This window comes from Macrosteles quadrilineatus, unplaced genomic scaffold, assembly GCF_028750875.1.
Source record: "Macrosteles quadrilineatus isolate MER2022 unplaced genomic scaffold, UCM_ALF_1.0 Scaffold_3__2_contigs__length_128488019, whole genome shotgun sequence".
Classification (NCBI taxonomy): domain Eukaryota; kingdom Metazoa; phylum Arthropoda; class Insecta; order Hemiptera; family Cicadellidae; genus Macrosteles; species Macrosteles quadrilineatus.
This window is the reverse complement of record NW_026542596.1, coordinates 116,829,265-116,846,457: the sequence shown is the minus strand read 5'-3', so window position 1 is coordinate 116,846,457 and position 17,193 is coordinate 116,829,265. Positions and strand designations below refer to the sequence as shown.

The window sequence follows — 17,193 nt, the reverse complement described above, 5'->3', positions numbered from 1 at the left end:
CTTTTGTTGTAGATAATGAAATTTAATTTATCTACAAAATGCTCTTCAATAGCGAAATTGGTATGCTACAAACATTTATTCAACTACATTTTTAAATTAAGGTTTGAACTCTAAAATTGTATTTTTATTGCATTATTCCTAAAGCACTAAAGACCATAAAAAATAATTTCTATTTTCAACATACGCAGTCGTTTGTTGTGTGTAGTTTATCCTCTTCATCCTCTTAACATTTTGCGAGCACCTGCTACCTTAGGGTTTTCTGCTCTAAAGTTGTTTTGCATAGTAACAAAAAAGACACTGTTTGGGATAGAAATAGTAAATTTAATGAAATTGAAGTCCCAATTAGTTCGGATTAAAGAGGTTTTACTGTAAATTGTACTTACTTTTAAAATACCAAACTAACACTTTAAACACAATTGCCTTCAAAACTACAAATCTGTGGACTACATTCTTATAAATTACCATTTCTTTTTACCATGTAAATCCTGATATTTTCTAAATAAACGAATAAAAACCAACTCTTAGAACTTTAAACTCTCCGCATCTCATTAAGCTCACAGGACACTAGACCAGCTCTCAGCCAAGTGTATTCAACTGAGAAACGCCATTAAGTGTTATCCTCAACCGAGCGAACTTGCTTTGCCACAGGTGAAAGAGCTCATCACTTTGCTCAGAGTATAATCATAATTCCGCCCATCTCTTCTGATTTGGTGCTTTAGAGGTGGAAAACATATTGCTCTCTTTCTTTAACAGATTCTTACTTTTTGTGGGAAAATAAATTTTGAGATAAATTTGCTGTAAAAGTTGTTATTTAATTGCTAGAGGGTTGACTTGAAATTTATTACATTAATACATTCGTATTGGAGGGGGAATGTCTCCTTTATGTTCATTTAAAAACATCTAAGCTTTCTTGCCATTGGAGTAACAGATTAAAAGCAGGTAGCTTCTTCTGCAATGCTTCCTCGTAATGGTCAACATATATATATGTATGGACAATAGACAATAGACAATAGACAGTTTCCTTTATTTGTAATTTTGTTAAGAAATACAATGGCTTCACAAAAATTCCAGAATGTTTAACATTTACATTGTTTGACAGTTTACATTTTCTTTGTATTGAAAGTTCATAATCAATTGGTAAAAAATTCCTTATAGTCCAGGCAAATTAGATCAAATATAGGGAGTGCTCCCCAAAAAATCGTCTAAAGCTGGAAAGTGTTTTAATACCTTTTGGGGGTCCCAAATAAGAGTCCTGTGAGTTTGCGACGGATTCTGACGTCTGCTTAAGTTTTGGGAGTCGAAAAACTATGAAAATCTTGCACTTTTTTCAGTTTTTCGCTTATAACTCATAAATAACGAATCCTACGGAAAATGTTGTTCAAAGGTCTCTTTTAGTACATTAAATCCTGCGTCGATTGGTGTTAAATACGTCAAAATCGACCGAGCCGTTTAGCCGCTGTAGCTTTTTAAAGTTAGGTCATTTTCATCAAAATGGCCAAAAAGTTGATTATTTGACCAGTTTTCGGCTTACAACTCCTAATCGACGCTTGCTATACAAAAATGCACCTGCAGTTAGTTTGGAAAAGACAACATTCTGCGTAATATGTTTTTTTTACTAATCAATAATGGCAATAGATTGCTACCTACTTTGTATGGTCGCCATTTCATTGAAAAAAAATTTAATATTAAATATTAATTTTAGTAAAATTTTCCAACTTTAACTTTAATATTTTTTTCAATGAAATGGCGACCATAAAAAGTAGGTAGCAATCAATTCCAATTATTGATTGGTAAAAAAACATATTACGCAGAATGTTGTCTTTTCCAAACTAACTGCAGGTGCATTTTTGTATAGCAAGCGTCGATTAGGAGTTGTAAGCCGAAAACTGGTCAAATAATCAACTCTTTGGCCTTGTTGATGAAATTGATCCAACTTAAAAAAGCTACAGCGGCTAAACGGCTCGGCCGATTTTGACGTATTTAACACCAATCGACGCAGAATTTAATGTACTAAAAGAGACCTTTGAACAACATTTTCCGTAGGATTCGATATTTATGAGTTATAAGCGAAAAACTGAAAAAAGTGCAAAATTTTCATAGTTTTTCGACTCCCAAAACTTAAGCAGACGTCAGAATCCGTCGCAAACTCACAGGACTCTTATTTGGGACCCCCAAAAGGTATTAAAACACTTTCCAGCTTTAGACGATTTTTTGGGGAGCATATGTCTAATTTGCCTGGGCTATTAAGCAAATTCCAAAACACCTGTCGGTCCACAAGCCAGTCCCAGAGTTGCTGTTTGAGTTGGTTTCCTGTTGTGTTCTTTAGGTTGTTTGGAAGAGAGTTGATGATTTTACGGCCAATATAAGTGGGTTTTCTGCTGTATTATTGTGTTGTGTGGTGGATCGGTAGACTGTAGTCGGCTGCTCTTCTGGTGTGGTAGGAGTAAAAATTCTCATTTCTGGGAAGGTTAAGTTTTTTTGTGTACAGGACAACTCCATGGATGTAGAGTGCTGTCACTGTTAGGAGCTTGAGGTATTTTAATGCTGATCCCTGTACCTGTCTAAGCGCTCAAGGCCAGAGAGAGCCCTGACGGTTTTTTTCTGGAGTACCATGACTTTGTTGAGGTTTGCCTCTGATGTTCCTCCGCAAGATATGAAGCCATACCTTATATGCGATTCTATTACAGAATAGTATGCTGTCTTAGCCGTTTCCAGACCTCATATTCTTTTCATCCTCTTTGTTACATAGACCCAAGATGCAAGTTTCTTGGTCAGGTTGTGTATGTGGTCTTTTCAGGAGTTCGTTATATGGTGTATATGGTATATTATATTGTATATATCTCCATGTGCAGATCCTTGGAATGTGTGGCAGTGGGTCTAGACAAGGGTTGGGAACAGATTACCTCCTCCTGCCCCGCCATTGTCAACATCGCTGTACAAACTGATGATGGTGAGTCAAAATGTTTTAAACATCACCTTTTTCTTAAAAATTTTCTTAGCGTGCAATTCTGGACAGTAAAAAATTTCTATAATTTTTCAAATTAATTCTGGATGAAAACTTATTTTGTATTAAAAGAGCTTTAGATGTGTACTTATCGATTTTAAATAGTAAAATTGCAAGAACGTAATTTAGCATTTTTTTAACCAGAATATTGAACAGTGTTTTTTTTTTATATTCTTCTATGATTTATAACGCCATTTAGTGTGGTGAATACAAAAGTGTTTTTGCTACATATAAACAAATTTTGTTTCACGACATAAATTAAAAAGCCAAATGATTAAATGAAATTTTTTATAACATTGAGGCCAGTGGTGTGTAGTAAGGCGGGAACGTGTGAGAACAGTGTTTCCACTCTGATTTTTCCAAAGAACCTATATATTGGTAAGGGAGACATATTTTTCCACAACCACAGTGAGCGTTCCGGGTTCCCACACTCACAAATTTACCACTACAGCACTGATTGAGGCCTACTTTTTTTTTCAAACCCAAATTGAACAGCTTATGCAAGGTATGCCACAATAATACTAAGGGATTAAAATTAAAATCATATAACTCTGAAGTTTTTGTACTGAAATTACAATTTGTTTCAGAAACTACAAGTAAATCAAATGGAACGTCTGGAGACTACTTTCTTCCTCCAATCAGTCCCTTGGGATCTCAGGTAATCTTTGTGTTGATTAATGTTTCTTAGTTATGTTCTAGACAATAACTACGGTTTGTGTTTAGTGGGAAATGCAAAAGACTAACCTAATTCACAATTTTAAGGTTACATTTATTCAAGGAAAGAGCCAGGATTTTGAATTGTAATATAAAGTTAATAGTAGTTAGCTTGCCTTAGAAAAGGTACAGGTATGCAATAGAACACATCCTGGTGGACTTTTTCAAGTATATAGAGAATGTGAGAGAGAAAGAGAGTAGAGAAAGAGTCTCTCTCTTTTTCTAAACTTGACAATGTCCCCCAGGAGACAAAATATTGAGTTTTTCATGTGTCTTCCATATGTTCTATGGCCTTCTAAGATAAGCTTGATGTTATTCCCTTAATTCTACAATTCTAATTCATATATGTGTCATAATTACGCCTTTTCTATAGATTTTATTGGTTTTACAATTTGTACTTTTTACACCATAAGGTAAAATAATGACATGTATAAAACATACTCCTTTAGTATATTTCTCATCCTAATGGAACAGCTGAAGACAATTTTATTGGTAATTCTGTACGCTGCACTGTAGAGGTTGTGTTTTGTTTACAATTGGTTTCTTGTTATTTCAGTCATTTAAAACCATGTTTAACCAAATAATATGATCAAATCTTAACAATATATAACTCATCCCCTAGTTATATAACCAAACAGTAAGGCACAAATCATGATTTCTAAAATAATAGAAACAAAATTTCATCAACACTAGCAATCAGTGTCACTGTACATGAACTGAACATGAAAAGCTTACTTAAAAATGTACAATGGGATGAGAAGTCTATTTTTATTGAATAGTCTGTACTAGTGATGTGTCAAAACCAAATCTCAAAACCATCAAAACTTTGGAAAAGTTTCGGTTTCGAGATTTGATCACCGAGTTTCGAGATTCAAAAGTTTCGAAATAGGCAGTTTTGGCACTTATATTTTTGAAAATTATTACATTTTTTGTGTCATTATTATTAACATTGTTTACACCCAAGCTAGTAGCAATCGAGCAAACACATCTCCATTAACACTAACGAAACAAGTAAATTGTATTCTGAACTGCAAAAGGCATCTTAAATACTGGAACAGCATAGAATTCAGTTTCATATCAATATTCGATATTTATTAAACACAAAGAAATATTGACCACTAAATGTTCTAATTCATGTAATATTTATGTTTATTTCAATGTCAAGAGTTGCATTTATTTTAATGTTAGTTGTTTATAAAAAATATGTTATTTGGGTTTGAAGTTTATCTGTCACATCAGGAGTCAATCTCTTTCAGTTTTGATTGCATAATCATAATGAAAATGTAATCATTACTTGTATTTTTATTTTTTAGCAACCTTGACCAGGTAACTAAAAAGTTTCGCGTTAAAGTTTTGAAATTCGAGATTCGGGATTCGATTATTTAAGTTTCGGTTTTGGTTTCGAGATTCAAAATTTCTGGTTTTGACCATCACTAGTCTGTACTGTACCATTATTTTATTAAACATGTTTCATAGCAAAAATAAAAGTTCGATCCATAACCAACGTTCTGTCAAAGCAAGGATTAGTTTTTATTTCAAATCTGTCGATGCTGTTTTAGATCAGCGAGTCTGAGTGTGCAGGAAATGGAGAAGATGTTGCTTCTAAACTTTATGAGCCTCGTCCCCTGGGTCATATGGATCTTGATATCTACAGGTAAGTCTGCATACAGATTAGAGTAAAGGTAAAAGTGTGTTACGCAGCAAAAGTGTGTTGTGCAGCACAAGTTACACTAAAAATGTAAAATTTGTCAATACTACCTGTGGCTGAAAAATTAACAATAAAGTAGCACTTCTTGATGTTTTGTTTAGAACAAGGTTCTTGATTGGGGAAGGAATTAATGTGCTGCCTGTAGCACCCTCTGTCGGCAATTCATTTTACCGAATTTGTAGGCTTTTACTCTAATTGTTATATAAAGAAAACCTTAGATAACAAATTAATAAATCTTTCATCATTTTGTTCACAGTAAAATTGTCTACAAACAAGTTTTAATTGGACGGTCAAAGTGTAAAAAAAATTATAAAAATACAAATTTTAAAAACAATTTTTTTAAAGTAAACTTGATTTAAAAACTCCAAGATTCCAAATTACACTACTAATATAAAGTTCAATTGATTCCCTACGTAGAAAAATCACAAGTTGTGTACTTTTATAAGTAATAAAATAGAAACAAATTTTTTTTTTATTTTACCGCAGCTGATTTTTTGTGATATCTGGTTTCCATGGCAACACGACGTTGTTTGTTATTCTTAAAAATAAATTAGTAAATACGCAAATCAAGAAGCAAGATATTTATAAACATAGTAAAAGTAAGAAGAAACAAAAAGGGGGAAAAATAATAATAAATAGATAACTAGTGGCGCTGCGTATAGCGGTGACACAAGCGGCACTCGTAAGTCGGCCGCCGGGCCTGCAGCGGCCGTACCAGTAACGCTCGTAAGTCGGCGCCAATGGGTTAATCTACTTTTTCTAACTAACGCTTGAACTCTACTCTTAGCAGCAAGGTCTACGGTGCAAAGCCCTAAGGGTGAACTAGATTGAAGATAACATTTTTTGAAAAAGTTTTAACTTTAATATATGCGGCCCTCCAGTTTTAAGATGACTTCTTGTTGTAAACTGTATACTTAGAGTGCATAATCATCTAATGAGGTTATCACATCAAAATTACATCTTACATTTTAATAATCCGGTAACAAAACTGAATATTGTCATTTTTGAACCCAATTGAGAGCAATACTCACTATGACAACCATCTTTAGAAATACATTATGTAAATATTTTATTTTTAAATAGCTTATAGATTACATTTTTACAATGCAAAAATACCAGCATGCTTATCCTTATATATAATACGTGAAGGCGATGTCTACGAAACACTCCTCCTCCGTTAATAATGGACGGATTTTTACAAACGATGTGTCAAAATTAATTACTTTTTGTATAGACGCCCCCTTTCACCAATTCCTGTAAAAAAAGTCCTCGGTCTTAGCCACACAGGCCATCAAAATCCCAATGTGTATCTTATGAACAAAATATTTTGTTTACTTAAACAGAAGAATGTTTTTTGTATATTAATTACAGCTGTTCATAGTAAACATGTGATACACACAAGGGAGTTCGTTTTCAGAGTGAGTTCGTTTTCAGTTTCGATAACTGGAGTGGAGCGATTGATTAAATTACCTTTGAGTTGACTCTTATAAGTCATAAAAAATTATGACTTATTAGTTTTAAAATAACGCCTATAATACTTTGTAATTGCTCGAATTCGAGCACCGTTGCACTAGTTTTACAGTGAATAAGTGAGTAAGGGATCGAGTGTTGAATCAATGTGATGACAGCTTTGTTACTTACCAAGATCAGCTGGTAAGACCAATGATCAAGGACAGCTGAGTTTAGGTTAAAACCATCAAAAAGGCTTCTAACTTTTCTCTAAAAATGTATTCAGAACAATAATTTTACTTATGGTTAATCTTTGATCTCAGGTCATGTCGCAAGTTGTCAGTGTTGCCGGAGGAAGAGGTGGTGCCAGATGAGTTTTCCCCACCGTCAGCTGGTTGCCGCCTCGCTGCCTCCCCCCACTACCCTCACCAGGCTCACTCATTCGAGTCCTACCTCCTCCCCGTGTCCAGCCCTAGTGTGCGCCGCCAGCTGTCCGACCCCACCCCTAGCCCAGACATCCACCCTGCGTCTCGCCGCAGTAGTCGCTCAACCAGCCGACCGCTTCAACTGCAGCCTGAAATTTTCCGATTTCCAGACATCAAACCTGAAAGTCCATCCAAAGAAGCGGCTCCTAAAAGCCCACCTTGTGTCAAGTTTCAAAATCCTTTGGAGAACATCAAAGAGGATTTCCCAAGAATCACCTCTCCCACTTACAACATTCTCCAGGATACTGTGTCTCATCTCATCACTATGTCAAATGAATACCTAGACACACAGCCAGAAGATGTTAGTGGGAACAAGAAGGATTCCTTGACTATTCCTGGATATTATACATTCACCCCGGATGGCTCAACACCCTACAAAACTCCTCCTGACAATTCTGTTTTGAGTACTCCAGGATTTTTCACGCCTCAAGAAACTTCAGAGAGAAGACCCTCTGATTCAATAGCGTCTTCGTGTTTCCACACCCCCGCTAGTGCGTCCCCTGTAACAAACCCTACTGAATCCAGCAAGTCAACTTCCAGCAATGGAAACTCAGCACATTACAAAACCCCTCCAGACGTCAGCCAAGGGACTTCTTACCAATCCTCCTACAGCAGTCCACTTTACATGTCTCCTCTCGCTGCTAAACGAGCCATATCAAAGCAAAACAACGAAAACAACTTTACAGAGGTGCCGGATTTGAAAAATATACGCACAAGTACACTCTACGTTAAGCCTTTGCCAGGTGATTTCGATCCGAATCGCACAATGCTGTCCATTTTGTTAGACGAACCAAGGGTCCAAAAAGACAATACAAATTCTGAAGCAGAGGAAATTGCGATGCCTTTTATCTCTTTCACTTCTCTTGACATCCAGTTCCCCTCCCCTGAAGTGCCTTCGTCATGTGTAAGCCCAACGGATACCTCGCTCAGCCCGACGTCAGAAGGTCTCGCTCGCACACCCTCGCGCAGGAGGCTGCAACGTTCCTTGGTCAGGATCAGCTCAGAAACTCCACTGGAACTTGTCCCTGTTGAAGCAAGGTAAGTTAATCTGCAAACCTTAAATATAATTTTTTTTATGTTCTCTTGGTAATTCAAGCACATAATATATCAAATATCAATTACCTTCAATTTACAATTCACTTGTTTTAATGTTATCCTGGTGGAAGAAAGTTGACACTTGATTATGATAATGGGCTTTAATTGTCATGGTGGCCGAGTGGTAATAGCACTCACCTTCAAATCTGAAAGTCTCTGTTTTGGTTAAATAATATATCGTAACTGGACACAAATGCAATTTGTAAATGGACTGACAATTAACAATCCTATCTAACAAAAGTGATGTTAGATATGGTATAGGTTTTGGACTGTCCTCTTACAAAAAACATAAAAAATGCAACAAACACTCACAAAATAGAACTTAAAAACTGAAAATTGGTGGTTGACGCTTTTGGCAAAAGAAATCTTACCACAGAGCAAGATCTATACTTTGCAGAATCGTCAATTTTCCTTAACTTTGTTTTTGGCTAATAATAAAAGACTATCACATGGATTCGAAACCAATTATAATATTACTGGATGAAGTAGAGCCGTGTTTACACAGGCCAGTAGAGCAGGCAGGTCACTTGCCTCTAATGTATTTCAAGTTACCTGAGGGAAGTATCCTGCCCACCAACTGGCTTCGTGTAAACGCGGCTTAAAGTACAGCTTTTTACACGCTCCCTTGGATGCACAGGGGAGCTCAGTGGATACTTTAATGGATGGACAGCCATTCTAGATAAATTTATTTGACATATTATTAATCTATTATATTTTGTAACCTATACTGTTTTCCAACTCCCATACTGATTTGGTGAAAATATGCTTTCACTTTTAAATGCAATTTTTGAGGGTCTTGGGCTGCAATGTTATCATTTTTCTTGCTATTTGTGCTTTGGCGGATCTATATATTCCCAGCTGCTGTAAGCTTTGTTACAATAGTGGCAACACTGCATATTGTATTGTGCGCTTAAGTCACATTCTGAGACAAAAATAACCTTCATTAAACTTGAACAGTTTTAAGCCAAGCTAAAGAAAACCTTACTTCTCAGTATCATGTTTGAAAGTACTCATTAACAAGTCAAAATAAAAAATATATTAACAAAACACACACCTATACTTTCTAAAAAGAATAGCCATGTATAGTGTAACAAATATAAGACATACATGGACTAACAACGTGCTGACAATGGTATGGAGATATATGATAGGTCATGTAGCGCATTAACATACAATGTAGCAATTAGTTGTGGCGGCTCACTGGAAAGGCACACTCACATACACAAACACACATACAGGACACGTGTTGCTGATTTTGAAATACAAGAAATTCCAAAATGACTTTGAAGTATAACTTTTTTAGAAGTTCAAGTTTTAATTTTTAATACCGGTATGTGGTTTTGTTATGTTTGTAATTGAAAATCACAGTTACAATGAAAAAAATGTCTATCAAACCGTAGGAGTAGTATTGTAGGTACTTTGTTAGTATTTTTTTTTACTCTGACAGAGACCTGCTTTAAGTTTTAACCTGCATATGAGCATAGACAAATAAAAAAATATATATACTGTGAAAGCAAGGTTCTGCGATGTGCCACTAGAGCATGCTTGGTGTTCGATTCGTTGCCGTCTTCGGCTCCTCTCCGTATGCTACCAGCAGACGCTGCAGAGTGTGCGCTGCAAATATACGGCGCTCCTAGCGGTTGATGCCAGAACATATGCTAACCGTAGCACTGATGTCGATATCTATTTATTCTATTTGTATATAATATGAGTAAAGAAATATAATACAGGATGCAACATGTAGCTTTTTATGGTTTAAAATCAGCTCATCAGTAATCTTACACATACTTTTTCCCATTAGCTTGTCAACAACCCTTATAAAGCGAGGGGAAATTATTGTACATTTCATACGTTTTTATCAATTTGAACTGTGAATTCCATTTCATTCAGAGGTAGTGTAAAACTTGACCTGAAAGAGTGTAGATGGAACAGTTAACTGTGATCGTGTTGTCAACTTAATACAACATAGCAGCATTCCAGTTCAGTGGTTGCATTAGCGTTTATTGTCCTCAAAAACATTCTTCGCTTATCCCTATACTTAAATTTCAGTACAGTTGTATTCCACACTTATAAGAATATTCATTGGTTTAAAAATCAATCATTTATAGTGTTATAAGATATTTACTGTTCTAAAATAGAATTAGAAATGTGGGTGCAATAAACCAAACAATAATGACAAACCAACATGAACAGTTGCAAGAAATATTGTAAGCTTATATGTTAAAGTGGGTGTGCTAAGAGAAGATTAAAATGTGTTTTTCCTAACAAATTAGAGATCTGCAAAACACCAAATATTGAACAGCTCCGGTACTAACTACAAACTTTTGAGCAACCTGTTTTAAGAATATACAGAATGTTCCAATAGACAAGAAGAGGTGTTTTTTTTTTACACAAGCATAATAAATAAGTATACAAAATAGGGACCTGCAAGGAATTATTTAATAGACAACACTGATACAAACGTTTATAAGACATGATGTGAGAATGTAGGGCAGGGTGTTCCAAAAGACAGGCCACAAGAGAAATGGCACAGGACACCTGGAGCTATATGTCTTTGTCAGCAGTGAACTGGTTTTGGTTGCACAGGACCTTTCCAGATTTACTCAGATTATTCGGTTGCGTGGTTTTGTGTAATTGGGAAATCTGACATTGGAAAGGAAACATAAAATCCTCAATGGCAGCTTCGATAAATTCTCCCTAATATGCAACAGGATGGAAAATATTTGATACTTTATTTAACTAACTAAAAAATCAAAGGTTTGTGATTGGCATTGAATAACATTCGCTATAGTTTGTTTATACCACAAACGAGTTAGAAGAGAGACTTTATTTACGAGTGTGTGGCTTTCTATGGCTGTTTTATCTTTTTGATCCCTGGTACCTGGTACGAATGTTACACATAAAATATGATTCATTTGTCAGGCAGCATCCACCAAGGTCTAGGTTGCGGCATTATCACTTGGATAAAATCCATTGTTGATTGGTGTGATTTGATCTCAGTACCTCTGGGACCGAAGTCCTGCGATCTACTACTAGCTCAGTGTGTATATTGTGCTGAATATTAATGAGATGAGAGTAGAATGGAGTGAGATGTTCTGTTTAGCTTTACTAAATAAGTTCAGCTGTCTCCAATTACAAAAAAACACAATAATGAGCTAGGCCCTGTTTCAAACCACTAGACTTCTGACATTTCACAGGTTTGAGCGGTGATCAAATTAAACATTTTAAAAATAAAAACCCTGAATCATTCATAAACAAATCCTCCCTTACATAAATTCTTGTTCCCACCAATCAGTTTGACTTGTTTTATACCTGATGTCAATAAATACCGGTGAAATTCGAACAGAATATATTTCACCTCAGTTTGATCCACTTATCATAAATTTGCATCACATCAAGTGCAAATTTGAATATAATAATACCTCAAGGCATGGGATTTGCAAATTAAATTAGCAATGAATTGTCACACAAGGTGGCGCCTGCATTGGTCTTATGTGATCGTTGCGCCTGCATGAGTAGGTGTGATTATAGACTTTTAATGACTGCTTCAACAAACATACTTAGTTTAGTTGGGGAGAAAGTTGAGTCTGTGTCTTGCAACAACAATAAATATATATTGGAATTCATCGTAAATTTGGATAACATTAATAGGTTATTATGGTTCTAGCATGATTTTTTATAGAATTACCTGCTTACTGTATTAAAAAAAAAAACATTTACACACGTGCAGTTACTATCGCCAATGACTACAGAACCTTATTATTTTGGCATCGTTGGAGACCTTAATTTTTGGACAACTCTCACATTTTCACACACACACGTTAGTAAAGGTTTTGATGTATTACTTATTTCGTCACGCATCTTTAAGGCTTAAATGGATCCCTCTCTTAAGTAACCTTTTACACACTTTAACAAGGTTTTCGTAACTGTTGTTATGTAGTAAACAAACAATTTTTGTGACAGTATCTTTTAATTAAGTTTTGGAATTTACAGGAAAACTATCTTAGTTACATTTTTTAATCGTGAATGAAAAATGAACACCCAAATATTTGGCCCACATGATCAATTTCTGGTTATGAAAGACATTAAAGGAGGATTATTAATATTTTAAACATTAAATACCGGATATTTAAAAGAATACCGTATGTAATTGCGACACAGTGCAAAATATACTAATCTTTTTAAGTACTTACTGGTGCTCCAGATAAATTAGTTCGCAAAGTCTACTGTCATTAATCTTTCAAAGAAATCTTCCCCAATCAGTCAACTTTGATAGATGAAGCTAGGAAGCATGTATTTTCAGAAACAGACAATTCTCTAATATATGTTTTTGTCACTTGAAAAGTGAAAATATTATAATCCATTATAATTTAACAGTTATGATTTGTTAAGGTGGATTTGTTTTTTAAACAATATTAAGACTGGATAGTTATGTATATAAAATCGTTTGAAATAGGTGTTAGCTTGATTATTTTAGCAATGTTATTTATTTTGGGGCTCATAGTACTTTAATACTTTTCAATGAAATTGCGACCATACAAAGTAGGTATTTTAAGCCTAGTAATGGAGATGATGAGTGTAGGATGAGTGGCGTGATCTTGTAGTCATGTTAGTGACTAAGGCCGACTTATTCCTTAGACACAGTTGTTAATTAATAGGCCATACAGCTTAATGGTAACTAAGGGACCTACAGTTTATAGTGGAATCCGAACCACATTTTTGCCTTGGTATATATACGAATTGGTCTAATTTTCATGATAATACTGCGGATAGTTGTAGTACTCACTCGTGCGGACGTTAATCCACACCAGGGAGTATCGCATCCACAGTGCATGCCTATAAATATCCACAATTCGTAACTTTTCTATTGCAATTAGTAATCCTCTTTTGACAGCCTTTATACTCTAACAACATTTTAATACTGCATATGTATTAAAAGGGCTTGGTAATTTTTTTAGAGTACTTCGATCTAATTTCAATATACTTTTGAATTAAAAGGTGAAACCTTGTCTGACTGCCTCACCAATCTGTCACTTTAAAGATAAATTGTTCATTTGATTATAGAGTCAGTCATTCACATTGACCAAACAAGGGCAAGATTGTGTTCCCCTGCGGAACACCTTACCAAAAGTGTTCTAAGTGAACTGATAATGGGCAATTATGCAAAACAGGCTGTTATGGGTTGACAAGTAGTCTTGATAATGACTTGCAGTTGGTTGAAAAAGTTTAGTGTACATGGAGTTCCATGTAACTTTTGAAAACGGAATGGTTTTTATACTTTATTGTCAGTATAAATTATTCAGTAGCCTTGTAGCCATTCCTTAGTAATGTATAGCCCAGGCAAATTAGACATATGCTCCCCAAAAAATCATCTAAAGCTGGAAAGTGTTTTAATACCTTTTGGGGGTCCCAAATAAGACTCCTGTGAGTTTGCGACGGATTCTGACGTCTGCTTAAGTTTTGGGAGTCGAAAAACTATGAAAATTTTGCACTTTTTTCAGTTTTTCGCTTATAACTCCTAAATAACGAATCCTAAGGAAAATGTTGTTGTTCACAGGTGTCTTTTAGTGCATTAAATTCCGCGTCGATTGATATTAAATACGTCAAAATCGGTAGAGCCGTTTAGCCGCTGTAGCTTTTCAAATTCGGATATTTTCAATAACATGGCCAAAAGGTTGATTATTTGACCAGTTTTCGGCTTACAACTCCTAAACGACGCATGCTATACAAAAATGCACCTGTAGTTAGTTTGGAAAATACAAAATTCTGCGTATGATGTTTTTTTTTTATTAATCAATAACGGCAATTGATTGTTACCTACTTTGTATGGTCGCCATTTCATTGAAAAAAGTATTAAAGTTAAAATTGGGAAATTTTACTAAAATTGGTAACAACATAAATCCTGTCCTTAAATGGATTATGAATAATAAGATAGTGGTTTATTCCATTATGGTCATCCAGAGGTTTATCTAATAAGGTGTGATGAGAGTAAGACACCCTATGTAATTTTAAGTCTAATATTTTTGTCTGAGGTTCCGAAAATTCTAGGATTTATATCCCAACCACCCATTATATAGGGTGAGTTTTAATTGTCCCCCCCAACTTTTTTCTACATTTTTTCGAATATCAATCCCAGACCACTTCCAAACATTGTTGGGTAGTAAGTACTTCATTTTGACAATAAGGTCATTTCCGGCCAAAATATTTTTTTCAAAAGTAAAGGTGGGGTTGTGACCCAAAATTTCGAACTAAATTTTTACCCTGATTACAATGCCACAAACCGTTTTAAAAAATCTTGATTCATTCCAAAGTTATTGGGGCTTTTTAAAACTTTATTTTTACCCCATTTTAACATTGTGCATGTACAAACTAAGACCATAATCTCAAAATAGTTCTAGATAAATATAAGTATACACTACCAGTCATTGTCGACCTATTTTCACTTGGTTATGACTGATGTATTTTTTTCGGCCGCCATTTTGGATCCGCCATTTTGAAATGTGATAAATTATTTTAAATGTGAAGGGGGTGTTGTGACCCATCATTTCGAATTACTTTTTTAGGTTAAACTCAATTCCATCATCCGCTTTTCATTTTCATATTTTGATTTTGAAATATAGACATTTTTAACAAAAAAATTACAATATTTGATAAATAAAACTTGGTAACAAAAAATGGATTGCGGCATTGAGTTTAGCTTAAAAAAATAGTTCATAATGATGGGTCACAACACCCCCTTCACATTTAAAATAAATTATCACATTTCAAAATGGCGGATCCAAGATTGCGGCCGAAAAAAATACATCAGTCATAACCAAGTGAAAATAGATCGACAATGACTGGTAGTGTATACTTATATTTATCTAGCACTATTTTGAGATTATGGTCTTAGTTTGTACATGCACAATGTTAAAATGGGGTAAAAATAAAGTTTTAAAAAGCCCCAATAACTTTGAAATGATGATATTTGAAAAAATGTAGAAAAAAGTTGGGAGGGGGACAATTAAAACTCACTCTGTATAATGGGTGGTTGGGATATGAATCCTATAGGCTAAAATTCGGAACCTCAGACAAAAATATACGACTTAAAATTACATAGGGTGTCTTACTCTCATCACACCTTTTAGATAAACCTCTGGATGACCATCATGGAATAAACCACTATCTAATAATTCATAATCCATTTAAGGACAGGATCTATGTTGTTACCAATTTTAGTAAAATTTCCCAACTTTAACTTTAATACTTTTTTCAATGAAATGGCGACCATACAAAGTAGGTAACAATCAATTGCCGTTATTGATTAATAAAAAAAAACATCATACGCAGAATTTTTTGTTTTCCAAACTAACTACAGGTGCATTTTTGTATAGCATGCGTCGTTTAGGAGTTGTAAGCCGAAAACTGGTCAAATAATCAACCTTTTGGCCATGTTATTGAAAATATCCCAATTTGAAAAGCTACAGCGGCTAAACGGCTCTACCGATTTGGACGTATTTAATATCAATCGACGCGGAATCTAATGCACTAAAAGACACCTGTGAACAACATTTTCCTTAGGATTCGTTATTTAGGAGTTATAAGCGAAAAACTGAAAAAAGTACAAAATTTTCATAGTTTTTCGACTCCCAAAACTTAAGCAGACGTCAGAATCCGTCGCAAACTCACAGGAGTCTTATTTGGGACCCCCAAAAGGTAATAAAACACTTTCCAGCTTTAGACGATTTTTTGGGGAGCACACCCTATATTTGATCTAATTTGCCTGGACTAGTAAGAATATAGGCACATTTGATTAAATATGTTTTAAGCTGTATTTTAAGTTTTAAAAGTTTTTTTATGATTCAAGTTTGGTTGTTACAGAAAGAAATAGTATTTATATTTGAAATTATACATATATTTTCTAGCTTCTTGCTAGTTGTGTTATAATGAATGTGTTAAGTGTTTATTTATCGGGTGACAAGGTTTAAAGTATGTAATTAATGAAATTTCTATAGGAAAATAACAATGCTTACATGTTTTTTAATTCATCATGGCAGCTTTTTGTTTACAATAAATGTTTGACCGCTTGAACTTTGCTTGGATTAGAGATGGAAATATTGACATAATTTCAGTTTTAATTGACTACTCAATTCCCATACGTGGGCCAACAGCTAGTAATATTCAATTATGTGATTAAATAACTATTCTGTACTATAAAGATAGTCGGAAATAATATCAGCATAAATTAAACTTTTAGTCTCATTTATTTTTCACAGAAAAACTGAACCTATCAAAACAAACTCTGTATCTTTGTAAAAAAATCCCTGTGCATATATACTTATTTTTGTTTTCTTCATTTAATATGTTTAAAAATTTTCCTTGATAATTTTTAACTCAAATTAATGTTTACAACTGTGTCCTTAGGAATCTCTTGTTCCTCCAAATTATAATTAGTTACATAAGAAGAGCTTTTAAAGCATTCCTGAATGTTACATTCTCAAAACTGGAATCTCTTAAGATTCCCAAGAAAGTTTTGTAATCCTTTAAAAGCTAGGTTAGGTCCCTGTCATCAAAATTTATTGAATCCATTTACTGTACATGTGAACACTTTTAAAGTCACCTAATTTTTTTAACTTCTGTTTTCTTTTTCTGACCGATTAACAGATTTAAAAAAGTGTTTACATTTCTTCTTAGTCAATGGCTTTACCTAAGTTAAGCACAAACTTTTATAAGATATCATTTTGTATTAATAAGATGTT

At 34.4% G+C, this 17,193-nt stretch overlaps 1 protein-coding gene across 8 annotated transcripts in view; it reads left to right on the top strand.

Annotated features, from left to right (window-relative positions):
- LOC128988701 (uncharacterized) overlaps positions 1–17,193 on the top strand; it is a 146,822-nt gene that overhangs the window by 48,172 nt on the left and 81,457 nt on the right. For all 8 annotated transcript variants that reach the window (XR_008490414.1, XR_008490415.1, XM_054410258.1 and 5 more), the window contains exons 6-9: positions 2,853–2,950; positions 3,592–3,662; positions 5,278–5,372; positions 7,199–8,398. Coding sequence is in view for 6 of the 8 variants with exons in the window: in XM_054410258.1 (XP_054266233.1) it covers positions 2,853–2,950; positions 3,592–3,662; positions 5,278–5,372; positions 7,199–8,398 (1,464 nt within the window). In the remaining 2 variants the exon portion in view is untranslated. The remainder of the gene's footprint in view (positions 1–2,852; positions 2,951–3,591; positions 3,663–5,277; positions 5,373–7,198; positions 8,399–17,193) is intronic.